This window comes from Diuraphis noxia, unplaced genomic scaffold (genome assembly GCF_037042655.1).
Source record: "Diuraphis noxia isolate RWA-SAM2 unplaced genomic scaffold, SU_Dnox_SAM2 contig0003, whole genome shotgun sequence".
Classification (NCBI taxonomy): domain Eukaryota; kingdom Metazoa; phylum Arthropoda; class Insecta; order Hemiptera; family Aphididae; genus Diuraphis; species Diuraphis noxia.
Genome location: NW_028301713.1, coordinates 18302169 through 18320083, shown reverse-complemented (window position 1 = coordinate 18320083; position 17915 = coordinate 18302169). Strand labels below are relative to the sequence as shown.

At 29.0% G+C, this 17915-nt stretch overlaps 1 protein-coding gene across 7 annotated transcripts in view; it reads right to left on the bottom strand.

The window, feature by feature from the left end:
- Positions 1-17915, bottom strand: part of mtd (TLD domain-containing protein mustard) — a 185872-nt gene that overhangs the window by 115047 nt on the left and 52910 nt on the right. The window contains exon 1 of one of the 7 annotated variants that reach the window (XM_015508809.2): positions 8459-8607. The exons of 5 other annotated variants lie outside the window; for them this stretch is intronic. In XM_015508809.2, coding sequence (XP_015364295.2) covers positions 8459-8487 — 29 coding nt within the window. In that variant the 5' untranslated portion in view covers positions 8488-8607. Of the gene's footprint in view, positions 1-2826; positions 3005-8458; positions 8608-17915 lie in introns of those variants that run through there. One more of the 7 variants, XM_089224111.1, reaches the window with a different exon arrangement.

Below are 17915 nucleotides of genomic sequence, written 5' to 3'. Positions count from 1 at the left end.
GAACGAGAAGATGTTGCGGCATCTTGTTTTCGCGTTCTAGTCGACTCATTATTGTGATTAGTTTGAGAGAGTTTTATTACAAATTACTAATTGTATACGGTCATCGCGCGATCGCGATTCTGCAGGTCACTCGACCACATCGTCATCACCATCATTCAATCGACGTATTATTATTGTCGTGACGTACCATTAGAAAACGACCGACCGAGTTTTCGCCATCATTTAGGGGTCTACATAATAATCACGATTACCTATATTAATGATGATGATTTTGATGATAACAATAATAATAATAATAAACGAGTGAGCGACGCGCGCCTAAGCAACGAAAAATGTTTAATAATAATAACAGATAGGTACGAGCAGTGGACGGAATGGACATCGTGCAGGTCATCACGTATACAACGGCAACGGAGAGAAGTAAAATACTGCCTATATAGGCGCATAGTGTGGCCTGGGCGAGGCGTCGGCGATCTCTTGGTCAATGAAAACGGCATTCCCCATCGCTATGATATACGATAAAACATAATAATAATAATACTACAATATCACGTCATATAATATTTTGTATTATTGTATTATTATTTCATATATATTATGCGATAGTGCAGGCTGCACAAACACGCGCATGAAAAATGTTTTTACCTACAACCCGTTTTTTGATTATGATTCGACACAACCTATTTTTTTTTCTTTGGTACAATATATTATTCATATTATTAATTATATTCTACCTTATACTACGCTGCTGCAGCTACTATAGTTACTGCTCCTACTATAATACTCTTATTACTATACACTGTCCACAGACTAAATTACTGTGTTATCCAGAACGACACATTTCACCGAGACAACTATATGCGACTGCTATACAACACGTATTTCTTCATCAACCCCTGCAGCCATCATTCTAAACCCTGTTTGGCGGATTAATAATAAATTATTGTCAACGAACGGGTATTTTCCGAGTCACACCCGCCGGGCAGTACCATTTTACTCCAGCAAGAATGAGATATTACACTTTTCTTTCGACGTTAATTTTCTGACAAAAAAAAAAAAAAAATGTATTTCCCATCTAAGCTTTCCATTTAGGTAAAGCTATAGTTTCGTTTTACAAATTAAATTTTTTTCTAATATGTTTTAATGGCGAGTAATTTTCGAGTTTTAAAAATTAAATAGTACACATACATGTTGTATGCTATATTTTGGACTTTTGGAGGTGTACACTTATTAACCATACACAAATTAATACGTCCTATAAATGATGTAATTGAAACGTGAAATAAAATATTAACTTTTTTTAAATTGTTGTAATTTTTAATTTTTAATTTTTTTTGTAATAATAAAGTTATAATAATACATAATATATTGTTAATTCAAACATTTATTGTGGCGGGAACATTCAAAGCGAGCATAAAGGGCTCCCTCCTCTTTAGAATCCAGGACGTCTCTCCCCCACCCGCGGTACATCGACCACTTACATTTGATTTAGTTCAACACCAGAAAATATATATTTATTTTCCCATTAAATTGCACAATAATAACGACGGTTCAGGTGGTTTGCACAATAATAACAATAATAGAAAAATAAATAATATAATGATAGAGATTTTTATTTGAACGCTTTTCCACGAGGTTCTCATAGCGGAAATAAAGTTAGCTGATATCTAACAACTACTCTAAATCATATTATTCGATGAGAGGACGACAAATGAAATAATGCCATCATTTTATTTAAACCCCATCCCGATTGTACGTGGTCGCCGGACATGTTCAAATTGGTAGTTCACGCAATATCGAAAAAGGCGCAGTCAATCCACTTATTGCAGTAATTTATTATGGTACATTTTTCCATATATTTTATATTAATATATATATATTATAAAAATTGGTTGGTGTCAAAAATATTTTAGTTTTTTTTATTATTTCAATCGATCGTTAAGCATTTCGACTTGATATTTTCTAACGCTAACTGCACAGACTGCATCAGTACGGCTTTTAATGTCATGTATATTTATGCGATGTATTTATGCTTTCATTGTATCCCGCAACAGACAATATTATTATTCTCTGTAACGGGCCAGACGTATATAATGGTTCGAAAAAATATTATTACAGCGTATTACAAACGAGAACAATAAATTGGATTCTACGATCAATTAAAACGTGAAAAATTTTAATCGCCAAATAAACAAACAAATTGTGCAGGCCAATAGTTTCGTTTCGTCATAAGAGTTAGGACGCATTCTATTGATTGCGTAAATACAGCCAAGTCACACAGATAAACATCGCCATACTTAAATAACATTAGATAATACATATAATAATAATATGTACCTACTCGAATTAGAATAACCGTTTGAAGTATTACTTGTGAAATATTGTTTTGTGTATTTTTCTTAAAAAAGATTTAATTTTTATCTTGTTAAAAAAATATATTTGGTTAACAACTAATGACAATTCAGAGCAATTATACAATAGATAATATTTTTAAGTTCTAATGCTTGTTCAACAAGTATAATATAAACAATGTATCAACGCAAAAAGGTATAGACAGTATGTGTGTGTGAATAGATTATGTCATTTGTTGGTTTAAAACTTGTACAATAATAATATGATTTGAAAAATAGTTTAGGTTTAGCTTGCAGATTATGAAATGCATACTAGAGAATAGACGATCGTCTTCGCCGCGGTAACGGTACTTAAAAATCTGTCTTGAAAACATGCGACCTTCAATTGCAGAGAATTCGTAAAAACTACAGCTATAGGTATTAGGTACTTACAGATAATATTTCTATAATAGAATATTCGAAACTCGATCCTTACCCAAATTTAAGAAAACGGTGTCCAAAATACGAGCCATTAGAATTTGATTTCCTCTCGCACATCCCAAAAAAACATAAAAATAAAATAAGAATAAAATTAATCGTTTCACTCTGATGGTACTTTACACGCGTCCTGCACTACCGCACTCGCAGCGTAGGTATATAATAGGTATTCGGGTAAAATATAATATATTATTGTACCTATAATTAACAATAAACATTAAATACAAATGAAACACGAATGCGCTGATGCACACGGTCCGCGACCGACTGTCAAGAGAATTTAGCCAGCGTGTGTAATTCGTTGCTTGACAATGTTGTTGTCATGTTTTATTGCAGCACGAGCGTGTTATTGTTCTATGCGTCGGGACATAAAACTTTACCATGTAACGAGTGCACAAATTAACAAGGGGACAGCTACACAGCAAACCATATAATAATTATAATAATAATAACAATATACGACTCGCCGACTATCAGCCATAATAATGCGGCGGGGTACACCGTGTCGAATCATTGAGGCCTGCCCGTGTGTGAGTCCTATATGGCGCGAACAAATGACATGATAATATTCTGTATGCGACCGTCCGAATAAGTATCAACGCGATTCAAGCCGAATATAAATTATTATTGGAAAAAAAACGGCTCAATATACGTTTCCGAAACGTTCTCCAAAAATGGTCACCCATCGACAATATATGCTTACGATATCGTTTAAGACGTAATAATATTATACATATATATCAGCGGACCTTTTAGTTGTGTGGATCCGGGATCGCCAATAAAAAAAAAAAAAAATTGAGGTTAGGTTGCTTAACGTATATAAATATAGAATGTAAACACTAAAACACACACACACAAATAAGACGGGAGAAGAAATATACACCAATCGTATAAAGAAATATCCATGTTTATTCAATAACAATTTTCAGACCCTTGGCTTCGACCACTTGACCTGTGTCCACTGCAGTGGCAATATACCACATTGCTCGCGGCCCACAAGTGGAGGTTCCCGGCCCATAGGTTGGGAACCACTGTAATATATAATATTAGGGACTGAAAACGTCTACGATTGTAATGTATAGACGTCCCACATTGAGCAATATACGAAATTGAGTCGAGTGGCTGTCAACCTAACGACTTAGGTACGTCATCTATATAATGCTATAGAAATATAGATAACAATATTTATCTATTTCGAATCTAGATGTTTGAAATCCATATAACATGATACACAAATCTCAAATATACAATAAATACGTGCAGAATAAACAATTAATTTAATACTACCGTGTTATACTGTTATTGTGATTATACCTACTATAGCAGCTGGGATTTTATGTGTCACATAAAACCACATAAATAAACACTGTAAATAGTCCCTTAAAAATCGTTAAATATGTATTAGAAACATTTCATTCATTTTACAACTCACCAAAATAAAAATGCTAAATTATTTCCACACACAACTTGGTGACTTTCATTTGAATCTCGAAGGGCCATAAAGAAATTCACTTGATTAATCCATCAACGCGGCGGTGAAATGATTTAGATTATGTATACAGTTGAAAAAAATGTATTATCACCTATATATAGTTAGTTAAGTTTTAAACAGGTGAAAATGCGAAATCATATCATAAAGTCAAGTATAAAAAACTGTAAAATATGCTAAAATATGCAAAATAAGATTTTTAAGTCTGTTCTACATACTCTTATATCTATCATGAAACTAATTTTAAGTTTACTCGGCTAAATTTAAGCATCTTTTACGGTATAAAACAAATTATGAATATTCTAGTATATCCGTTTCCTGAATATTATGATAGTCCATGGCTTTTGGCGCTGATAATAAAAATATAAAATAATCAAAAGACCGAAATCGCGCGTGTTGAAGAATGTTGGTATTATTAAAGTCTACATTTTTGTGGGGGGGAGGGGGGGCGTGGAGGGGAGGAAAAATTTATTTTAAATATGATCATCCCACTTTTTATAATTTGCCTATATGATAAAATTGTTTGTTCGCTGTTATCAATATTATATACGCGTACCACTCGATATCATCGGTTTGAACGCTACAGTTTCATTCTAGTTAAATTACTGAGCATACCAATTAAAATGTTATTGGATCTAATTATCACTGGACACTGAACAATGTACGTAAATAAAAGTCCACAATAAACACATTTATTATACGTTTATTTTATTCGTATCATATTATATTGTGTTGTATAGGAGCGTAACCCATTTATAATTTGTTTCCAAGACCTACTGCAGAGTATCCTTAACAAGTAAGGTATATAGTATTATTATAATCATGTTATAATATATCAGCCACCACAGACATCGAAATCCGACACCCTTGTTGATCAACGACCAATCTATACCAAACTACAAAAATTGGACGACATTGCCATTATTAATATTCATCGCCGTGACACGTCAGAACGGGATTAAGATGAATACGCACACAAACGAAATTTATACAAAAGGGATATTATTCATTATGAGAATGCGACGTACATTTTTATACACCACTGCAACTGCAGGGTGCCGAGTTTGCGGTTTCGGATCAATGTCGTCGGCTTTAATGTTATGTATTCTCAGCGGGCGCGCGCATGAATACAAACCGGACGTCGCAATGTCCATCATATTATGCACGATTTTGCATAAATACATTTTTTTTCTATTATTTATACACAGGATACATCCACAAGCACACACACATTCGGATATTACATTTCCCCCGGAAGTTTTTCCCGCCTCTTTTGACTCAAAACAATATAACAATAATAATAATAATAAACAATATATCAAACTGATGAGGTTCCTGGGCTGTTACAATATCATTATATCGATTTACATCCATTAAAAGCTGAGTCAACGGTTTGTTAAAAATATAATATACATTTACGCTGATTTTGGAGATATTAAATTAATCAAAAATTGAAGAAAAAAAACGTTAAATTATTATATAGCATTTTTTTCATAAACTGCGAAAGTTTTTGATACTCGAGTAGAGTTCTTCGAAAATTAAATTCTTAAGCCACGCCCATTGCGAATCCTTCTAGCTTTTCGACAATTCAAAATGTTTTGTGTTATTCTATGTTGTAAAATAATGCGCAAAATAATTCGAATAAATGTATATTTACATATGTATTCTCATAGCAATTCGTATAACTCAGTCCTGTTTCGTAGTTGTTTTTAAGCTCAGTACTAGTTTACAAACACTACAGAAACATATAAGAAATACATTACATCAGAACTATGAGTCGGTTTGAGTAAACATAAACCTTAAAACCATTTATTTAATCAATATTGTTGGTGATAAAATGTGTTGTCTACATGGTAATGTTCTGAATCGAAATCATTTTTAAATTGATATAAAATAAGCTTCTGATATTTAAAATAATATTTTATGTATACATATGGAGGCTATTTCAATGGAAGTATGCTTCGACGTCACAAGTTAAAATTATTTTAATTACGTTGTTAAAAATGTTATAACCAGCCACTTTTACAATTTTCCAAAATTAAAATGAATCAAGAATATTTTTACATACAAAATGTATTCAAGTACTATTCAATATTCTAATTTTTTAGTGTTTTTCAATAAAAACAAGCAACCCAAATATTTCCTGTTGTATAGAAAAAAGTCGATTACTCAAAATCTTTAAACGGATGAACATTTTTAGAAAGAATATCTTTTGGACTGAAATTGAACAGTTCAACAAAATTTTGAGTACAAAAAATTAATAAATAGTAGCTAAAATTAGTCTAACTACCATCTAAATTTAAAAAATGTATGCATGCCTAACTAATGTTCTTTTCAGTCAATATTCATAGTGTAATCAATAATAAAGAAAATTGAAATAGTTTTCTTTTAGTAAACCTTATATAAATGTTAAATTTAAAATCGATTTCATAATAGAACAAAATATTATACTAAAAAAAACTAAAATAGAACTTTTAGAACATGGAATAATGTATAAATTTAAAATTTAAAACATAATTAATTTATCGAAAAATTTTAAACAACGTTTTATAATATAATATATTATCTTTTTGTAATGGTTGAGTGTAAAAATACTATATTTTTTTTTAACATTAACAAAAAATCGTAATTCGTAAAAACATTTTAAAACCATCACATTAATTTTCTTGCGCATTTATCTTTGTAATAATTCAATTTAATTTATACGACAACGTAATGACATACAATTATAAGTTCAAAGACAATTATTTTGTGAAAGAAAATCAATGCATATTTTAAAGCAATTCTTTATTCAAAACAACAACGACTTAAAATCATGAATAAAGGTAAACACTAAACATAATATATAATATATTAACTATTCATTTTTGAGAAATAATTTAACCTTATTCACGATATGAGCCTAAGCCTTTAATGAATTCCACTACATGAACTCAAATTCTTGGTGCAATTACTATTCTATAATTACTAGGTTGTGTACTCCACAGACCACAGCTGTTTGACTATAGTTTAATTTATACATAATCATTTTTAATTGAATTATGTGATATGTAAATTTCATAATTAATCTAAGTCTTTGTATAATAATTACTATCATTCGTCAAACGCAAACGCAAATTGTCTTCTCGCTTAAGCGTAGGTATTATAGTATATTTCATCTACATATACTTAATATTATATTATACATTATATAAATAAAATTGTGACTGCAAATAATCGACTGTATATAGTATAACGTCAAGTACCAACAACTGCAGACGCGTGCATACAGTTTTGCACGCGAGATAAACATCACAACACTATATAATTATATACATGTAACAATAATGTTAAAAGCACCCACCGCGACCAGCTCACACGCACTCGCCACTCGGAGATAGAAAATGTTTCGAAAAACTAGTCAGAGTAATAGGTACCAGACGGAAAAGTAATTTACAGATTCCCCCGTTATAATAATAATAATAATAATAATAGTGTGGCGGTCATTATTTCGCACCGCCAACTTGTGCGATGAATTTAAATTAAGCTCGTTCAAAATATTTAATATGGGAATAGGTTTTCCGGCAAAAGTCGTGACGTTCAAAAGAACCGTTTGAGGTCACAATTATAACACTCAGACAACTGCAGACGAGATGAATAATAATACCTACTCGTAAAGTCGTAATGTGCGTGCGCGCTCGGAAATTTGAAACGACACATGTCTATTAATAATTAGCCTTACATGCACCACAGTCCACAGCTGACAAATAACAATTATAATTACATATTGTTGTAATATTATTATTATTTTTTTTTAAATTTGTTTCACGGTTTTTATGTATGTTTTGTCACCCTAAACCATATACCACTACAAGTATGCCACCCGCCGCTGTTCCTATATATATTATGATAACAGCGAAAACTAGTCCAACGACGAGGGAGAGCTACAGCCGAATATTAAATGCCGCGAGAAAAATTACTCGGCCGTGCCTGCAGCAGCCAGCAGCAGCCGCAGTTATACGTAGTCTTATTATAATATAACATATTAGCTATGACACTACAAAAAGTATACCTATTACTACATATACATTTATATGTGCAGTGCATAAAAGCGATCGATTTTTAAAATTTTTTTTCCTTATCGCGGACGAATTTACTTTACCTTTTCAACAACTTGTCCAATCTTATCATATTGACCGAATGGCGAGCGGAAATACTACGGAAATTCGTCGGAATTGCCGAACATGCTTCGCGTCAGTCGCACTAGTATACACTGTGGCCGATCGGCGACCGGTTGTTTTTCCGTTGACGGGCGCGATTTATGGCCCACTCGATTTATACTGCAATAACGATAGTACTTGATAAACACACGAGTTTACGATGTAGATATCATAAATGTACAAGTAGGTACGGTGCATGCAGCAGAACTGAATTCGAACTGTTTTCCACATCTCCTTGGTTTTCCTTATCGCGAGCGCATAGTCCCATCGTCATAAAAGTCGTGACACATTATATTATGTTATGACGTTACGCATGTCAATTATGTAAATTTCGTATCCAGAGTGGCGCATCTGAAGCTCGGCCGGTGAGGGAGGATGAGGGAGGGGAGAGAGTGATTAAAATGTTTAAAGACTGTAACTCCTCGACGTGTCCCCTCTCCATTGGACAGGCGGTTATATAATTTACTTCTTGAATTTTTTGCTGCTTGACAGTAGTGTTTATTTTTTAATTGATTTCATGCCAACTTGATATTAATTGTATTATTATTATGGATACGATTAAAAATACATTAAACACAGCGATGGAAAACTCTCGTGGGGGGGGAGATCATCGCTTCTCCAAATTTAGTGAAGGTATTCCCGATCATCTACCTACCTACCACCGACCACCGATGGAATGAGAAAATATGCGAGTAAATCCATCACATGAAGACAAATAACTGACATCAGACTTAGACGAATAGATGATCCTGCAGCTGTTCTTATATTATACATATCACATAGATAAATGATTAACCAATATAATTTATTTATATTGAAAACCCGAGTGATAATAATAATTTATTATAAAGTGATTTGCACTTTCAAACATTTTTCGAAATTGCTTCACCTTTTTAAACTCAGTTTATTGTGTCAATTATTCTAGGAAGGTGTTTATGCACTGAATATACGCTTAAATGTTATATTGTACTCCATAAAACAGTATGTACGTTTATAATAGTCATCAAGTAATTATTAAACTCATACATTTCATAGTTCATAAGTTATGAATCATAACTAACATATATAGTGTATAGGTACAGGTGCATAACAATAAATTGAATTCTATAATAATCATATTAAAATTCTGATACGTAATTAGTGGTAGAATTAATAAATTAAACGATGATTTATTGTAATAAACTATTATGACAAATGTTACAGAAAGCAAATAAATGTTTAATTCGATAAAATTAAGTAACCAACTTTTTTATGAATTTACTTTAAACTTGTATTATTTAACTCTATATAATAGAGTACCTACATCTATTTATGCTTATTGTTTGAAAATATTGACAGGAGTAGAGCTTGTGGTAAGTTTTGAATTAATTAACCTTTTTCTGTTTTTTGAAACGATAAGTCTCTTATAGAAGTCTTTTATATACATCTAACTCGTGACAACCCTGATATAATGATTGATTGACTAAATATTTTAATTAATTTACATTACTTTTGAGCTTAAAACGATTAATTTAAACAAACATTTTATGCAAATGTTTAAGAAAATTGCCGGGTATTAGAAATTGCGTATTAAATTTTTAACAACATAGCAATAATATTTTAAGTAGGTATATATATGCACTTATAAAAATAATATCATCTAACACTTAGGAGCAATGCGTTTTGTAAATAAAAGGTTTTACTTAGTGTCAAGAGTGAGTCATATTTTCTTTAAGAAACTATTTTCAATGTTAATTATACGTACGTAGTAGAAATATTAAATGTCATTATTATTATTATTATTATTATAATTGTCTCATAATCACAAAAATATAACCAAAAATATTTTAAATCACCATTTCACCAGTCTTAGATAAGTTTTAATTATCTACTTCATCTAATCATCCTTCTTCGTGTATTACATTCAAATCTAAATGTTTTATAAATTTGAGATAAATCAATCACTATTATATTTATAAATTTTAATCTTAGGAAATAGGAATGCTATTTATTAGTAAATATAAATTTAAAAATATTAGTGTCAAAAGTTAATGATCTATATAATATAATACAACTAAGTTTTAAATAATTCATTAAATAAAATTATTTTGTACTAATTAAATCGTCTAGTTATATTAGTGTTGTAATGCAGTTAGTAATAACACTATCAAATTTCAGAATAAAATAAATATACTTTATTATATTTTAATGTAAGTCCTATGTTATATAAATTAGTTTAGACTAGTATGATATTAAACGTATAATGCTAATGGCCACAGATGTCGAGCTGAAATAATTAATAAGTTCAAGATCAATAATTTAAAAAAAACAAAAAACATTAGTTTAGCAGTTATTGAGTATCTTTGTAACATAATAATTCTTAAAAAAAAAAATGTGTATGCTAAATTCATAATATAAATCAAGTATAATGTTTAATATGATATAAGTAGTACATGTATCTACATGAATACATTATTATGTTTGTTATCAGATTTGTAAATTTTATAAAAAATATCGACGGATAAATTTATTATTACGAACTTAATAAATACGTCTTAAATACGTGTAGGGTTTATTAATCAGTATAGGTACCTACAATCTACATTCATTAATGCACCGCCATTACCAATTTAAACCACCATCTAGTCTTTTAAAGTGATGTTATAAATGAAAAAGTGTAAAGAGCCATCTTTAAAAATACTGAAGTAAACACTTAATATACATAAACATACTTTTACTTAATTTAGTGAGAATGTAATATGATGACAATTCAACGTAAAATTATAATTGCACTACCTCAGTAGTAAAATGGTTATTCAACTCATTGAAAATAATATGATTTGGTACTTTTATATCAACTATCTCATGACAAACTGATAAGTCTCTTAACATGATGGTCTCTTCATTCTTTCTATTCACGGAACTCATTATTTTACAAACTATGCTTATTATTATTCAAGATATTAATGAGTGTAATTATTAGGTAACAGGTTTCTTAAATAACAATTATAATTTTAGAAAACATCAGTTTTATTAAATTAAAATAAATAAGTTTAGTTTGTTTAATATTATTTAAGTATATAGATGAAGCAATGCGGCCAAAAGTAAAAATTTCAAGTACTTTTCAAAATAATCGGGAAAAACTGGACATTTTACGGCAAACAAGTTTTTTTAAAGTATGGTTTTTATTGATCATGACAGACAAGTGAAGTATTTACCAAGTATCTAAATTAGTATTTTTTTTAGACATGCCATAACTTTTGAAATATTTTAGGTTATCCTGTACTATAATTATAAAATATCTAATTGAGGAAATTCCTAATGCATAGAAGAAATTTAACTTAATTAAATAGCCTTAAAACCCCATAAAAACCCTACCTACTACATAAAATGATCAAAAGTCGGTGGGAGGATATACTGTCGGACATGATTACTGCGAGGGATTCGCAAGTAGCCGACCGGTGTCTTGGATTTGTTCCAAAACGTATACGCCCAAGCTATCCACATTTTCAGTGTTCAGATTAACCACGAAGAAAAACAATTTGTCTCATTTAATGTTCGCCCCAAAACCACACAGCCTTCACATATTGTACTACGCATATTTTGTTATGCATAAATGCATTTAACGATAATAAATTTCATCTTTTATCTAAACTAAATCATAATATTCCTACGAACATTTAGAACAAAATAATGATGTGACAACCAAATGAAATAATGTTTTTTTTAGTCTAATAGTTACCTATTTAGACGTAATCAATAAATATTAAATACATTTAATCAACCGTTCGACTTTGACAAATTCCAACAAATGTTTATTGCCCTTGCACCTTTTTTTACCATTAAAGTGTGTAAATTATTTCTAAATTAATGAAACAAAATTGAAAATATATTATAACTATAGTACATAATATAATAATGAATTTCTACGTTTTAATTTACTCGAATGTTAGGTTAGTAAAGTTTGCATTTAAACTCCTTCATTTCTGGTGGAAACAATGGAAATAATATTATTTTATTACAACTATATAGGATTTAGATTACAACAATTAATTTCTCAAAAATTGTATATATTAAAATATCGTAAAAAAACATTTGAATAATTACTTCCGCGTCACTATTAAAAGACCAAGTATAATATTAGGTACCTAATTTTTGTCAATTTTTAAGTATACCTATGTTTTTTACCAACTAAACTAAAATGGTACTTACTATAATATTTTAGATTCTGAGCGGAGCGATGAATGTATTGATTTTACCATGATGTGTGTTTTTTTTTTTGTGTCTGTCATCACGTTTTGGGGCAGTAAAAATGCTTCGATTTTTGACTTCAGTACCTCGTTCGATCAGAAAGTGAATCTAGTTGGTATTTTGGGGAGTCAAAAGTAAAAAATTCTTAATACTTTTCTAAATAATTGATAAAAACAAACTAAAAATTAAGGAAAAAACGGGAAATTTTACGCACACTCATTTTTCGACAAAATCGATTTTGGTTTTTGATGTAACTTTAAAACAAATGACCATAGATACATGAAATTTTCACCTAATGTTTATATAAGTATATTCTATCCACCATGCAATTTTCAAAAAATTTCGACTTGAGTTGAACTATTCATAGACATTTCAAATTTTCGATCATTATTAGTTTTTTTTAAATTAATATCGATAAAAATTTATTTGTTAGGCAGAAAAGCTTGAAAATTTAATACAAGGCTTTTAACATATTGTTACAATAGCAGTTGAAAAATAAAAGAAATTCATAGTCACATTTTTTTTATAAGCATTCAAAGTTTGAATTTTGACAAAATACGTAAAAATCACGAAAATTCACAAATTATTTTAAGCTAGAAATTCATAAAAAATTTTCTTTTTAAATCTAAGATTTAAAAATTGAATACAAGATTCCTTACAAGTTTTTCAATCTTTATCACAAATAAGAATTCCACCGGAAATTCAAATTAAATTTTTATGAGCATTTGAAATTTAAATTTTTACAACATTGTATTTTCACTTTTAGCGATTTCCTTATTTTGGTGTTACTCTAAAACAAATTACCGCAGATACTTGAAATTTTGACTGAATGTTTATATAGGCGTTTTATATATTTGATAAAATTTTCAAAATATTTAGATTTGTTTTGAGCTGTTAATGGACATTTTAATTTTTCAACTTTATTAGTTTTTTTTTTCTATAAATATCGATAAAAATTTATTTGTTCGGTAGAAAAGCCTGAAAATTTAATACAAGGCTTCTAACACATTGTGACAATAGAAGTTAAAAAATATTAAAAATTCGTAGGCACGATTTTTTTTTATAAGCATTTAAAGTTCAAATTTTGACTAAATACGTAAAAATTACGGCAATGTTCAAATTATCTTAGATAGAAATTCATAAAAGTTTTCCTTTTTAATTCTAAGACTTAAAAATTTAATATATGGCTCCTATCATATTGTTACAATAGCAGTTGCAAAATAAAAGGAATACATAGTCACAATTTTTTTTTTAAGCATTCAAAGTTTGAGTTTTGACAACATATTATGTAAAAATCACGAAAATACAGAAATTATTTTAAGCTAGAAATTCATAAAAAATTTTGTTTTTATATCTAAGATTTGAAAATTTAATACAAGGCTCATAATATATTTTTACAATAAAAATTGAATTTTGACAACATATTATGTAAAAATCACGAAAATTCGCAAATTATTTCAAACTAGAAATTCATAAAAATTTTTCTTTATAAATCTAAGATTTGAAAATTTTTAATAATCTATAATAAATCCTAGACAGATAAACCGTCTTCGCTCAGAATCGTTTTTTATACAATGATATAATATCATTGGATTCAAATTTAATTCCATCCATTACAGTAACCCACTTGTAACCTACTGTACAGCAGAGCGACATACACGACTTACCCGCTTTTTAGTATTTAATATCGTGCACATATTTATTTTGTTAAGTCAATTATCTCTTATTAATATTATTGTGATTTAAGAGTACTCGGTACATGTATACAAAATTAGGCTCAAGAACCATCACTTAAACAAATATACCTAGCTAATATGCGGCCAGGGTTATATTTTACGATTACTTCTTTAACAATTGCATGACTATATACTATCAATACACGTATTATGCCGCATCTACCTATTATATTCTATTTCCTGTTACGACAAATATGATAAGATTTCAAGGAAAAATACATAAAGCTTCCGTCTGCAGGTAAATATAGTTAACCGCGTAAAATGCAGAGTTTATAATGTTTATATTATACTATATTATGTTCTTTAAATAATTTAATTTGATTTTAAGAACTTGAAATTAAACTACATTTATAATAATAAATAAGTTTAATGTTTCCGGATGTATATAAAATTGTCTACCTACACTGCTTGTGACCTCCAATATATCACATAAACTAAAACGATATAACAATAATAATCGTAAACTAAATCTATTCATATACAATATACATCGTAACATTGTCTATATTACACGTCATGTCCCTATGTTATATGCTATTTGTTAAACATGAATTTTACTTATAATATTTTAAATGAGGTAGGTGCTTATCTTAGAAACGTATTGTTGTGCTTAAATGTTTTACATAAATCATTCAACCGATTAAAAAATAAAACTTTTCTTTTGACTTTCAACTTAGTACCTACTTATAGTAGTATTAAAACTAACAGTAAAGTAGTTAGGCGCAAATCACAGGGGGGCTAAGGGGGGCTTAGCCCCCAATTTATCAGTGTCTCACAAACTATTAAAAACTCAATGTATCAATAGTCAGGGCTTAAGCCCCTCCCCCACCAAATTGAACTAATTTGCACCCATGTTTATTATACAACAAAGCAAATAAATCAAATTAATGGTCGATGGTCGATAGGTACAAAGAGGTAATAAATGTGCATGTAGGTAATTGCTGGTACTTAAAAATGAAAATCTATGAAATATACAGACGTATAGTTTGATTAAATATTATATAGGTAACTACTTTTGGTTTTATTGTAACTTATAAATTATAATACTACTCGCTACTCATATTAATCAGTATAATCTTCATCACCCAAACTATCATAAACAATATTTACGATAATAACCAATGGGAGTCAAAACAATATTATGATATCTTATCTAAGCGTATTTTTTCTCTTGTCAGAATGAACAGTTGTTGTGTTTTTTCTCCTTAATACACATAAGATATCAGCTAGTTCCAGACACATGAACGCAAACAATGGTATAAGAAATTTAATAAATGGTCTTTTGAATAAGTTTTTATGAAATAGAAATGTAACTTTTACAACGTCACTATTATAGTGAATATTCTAGTAAAGAGTATTTCAAAGTCAGAGCTCTTAGCGCAATAAAAGAACAGAACAATAATGTTACTGCGAAAGTCTACAAAACCTATATACTGCAACTTGACATAATGGTTCACGAATAAAACTGAGTATAACCAACTCGTTTGGCAAGAAGAACCAGTCAAAACGATTACTTTAACTTTACTCTTAACCACAATAATGGTTTGGAATAATCGTAGTCAAACTGTCAAACAGAAAGCTCGTGATTTCGTTTTTCTAAAACCAATTCATAATATACCAAGTACAATTTATACAACAAACGTCAATAACTACTTATAAAATCAAAAAATTATATATTCAAGTATGCTTGTAGTCTATAGCCACTAGTAATAATTACACAAGTAGCCTATAGTATACATGTGTGAGTTTTGTTATTTGCCGATTCATCATTTATCGCATATAGACAAATCATAACTAAGTATACACGATGGTCTACAATAAATAATGGTACACATTACACATCACACGGCACTATGAAAGTGTATAATGTACCTATAAAATTTTATCACAGTTATTTTACAGACAATTGTACATTAATTGGACTCCAAATAATTCAAATTAATTACATATTATATAAATTACCTTAACGATACAATAACTAACTCAAAGTTTTATTGAAATTATGTTGTATAAACGGATATAATATATCATGTTATTTATTTTAAATAATATTGTAGATATTTCAAACAAATTTATATTTATAATTATAACCTTACCTATTGATAAATGTAAAAATAAAAACTAACTAGTAGGTAACGATACGACATTGGGAAATAAAAATGTATTGTTGCATAACATACTAGATGAACGCTAACGTTTTTTTTTTAATCCATCTAATGCATTTTTTGAGTATTATATTTATCAGGTTGTTTGTTTTTACTTTATGCCGAAAACACATTGCGTGAATATGGGTTGGGCTCCTCATCGTTGTATACGGAAAATGAATAAAACTAAATAAAAGTTACTGTAATGATCAAATATAATAATGAACCATTCAACAGATCAAAAGCACAGATTTTTCTACGGCTCATAACACCTTAGAATTGTAAGCATCGTATACGATAGTTCTAAATCGTCATTTAAAGATAAACGTAACACTTTATCAGGTCCAAGGCTACATTTACCCTAATAGTTGAGTAAATATATAGGTCAAGGATTTAAGGGCGATCAAAATAAATGGACAAACAGAAGTTTTAGTAAAGAAAAATACATATCAACCAAAATATATGACCGATAACAATCGATAGATAGCATGGTTGTGTACTTTAATAATTTTTAAAGAATTTGATTTTCAATCATGGACGATTACCATAAAAGTAGATTTCATCTTAAACCAATTTAAAACTACCTACCCAAAGATAATTTATTAAATAACAATATTTTCATGAATTCATGCCTCAAGGAGAATTGCATAACTACATAATAACCTACAAAATTTAAATCACGGCAATGTCGGGCAAAGGGGCAATTCCCATATAATATCTTTAAAAAAATATTTATTGCAAAAAATAAACCCCATTTTATTTTATTAATAATTTCCATTAAAATTATAATCATATATTATATTATGATGTAATGAAAAAATAATAAAAGCAAGAACATTGTACTTGTTTCATTGTCAAATACATAAAAATTAACCATGAACATAATATATTGGAAATATTATTACTCCTTTACAACATCCAGTTTTAATTTTCAAAATAAATAGTAGGTACCTATACGTGTATTTTTAATTACCAATCAAATGACATAACCTAATTCTAGTAGTTACATTTGTAAAATATACAAGTTACTTTAATACCTATATTTTTACTATTATTAGAAACATATATTTGAGTATATTTTCTTAACTTAAAAGGTTAATTTTATGTGTGATAGGGATATAAAAAAATAAATAATTTTGATACCGAAATTTTTGAAGAAAAAATTCTTAATTCAAAAATTATTAGTAACATTTTGATTAATAAATAAATTATAAACTGAAAAAACCAAAAGCAGTTTTTGTTGATATCAACAATCAAACATATTATGCAATGTATTATAGTTGAATATT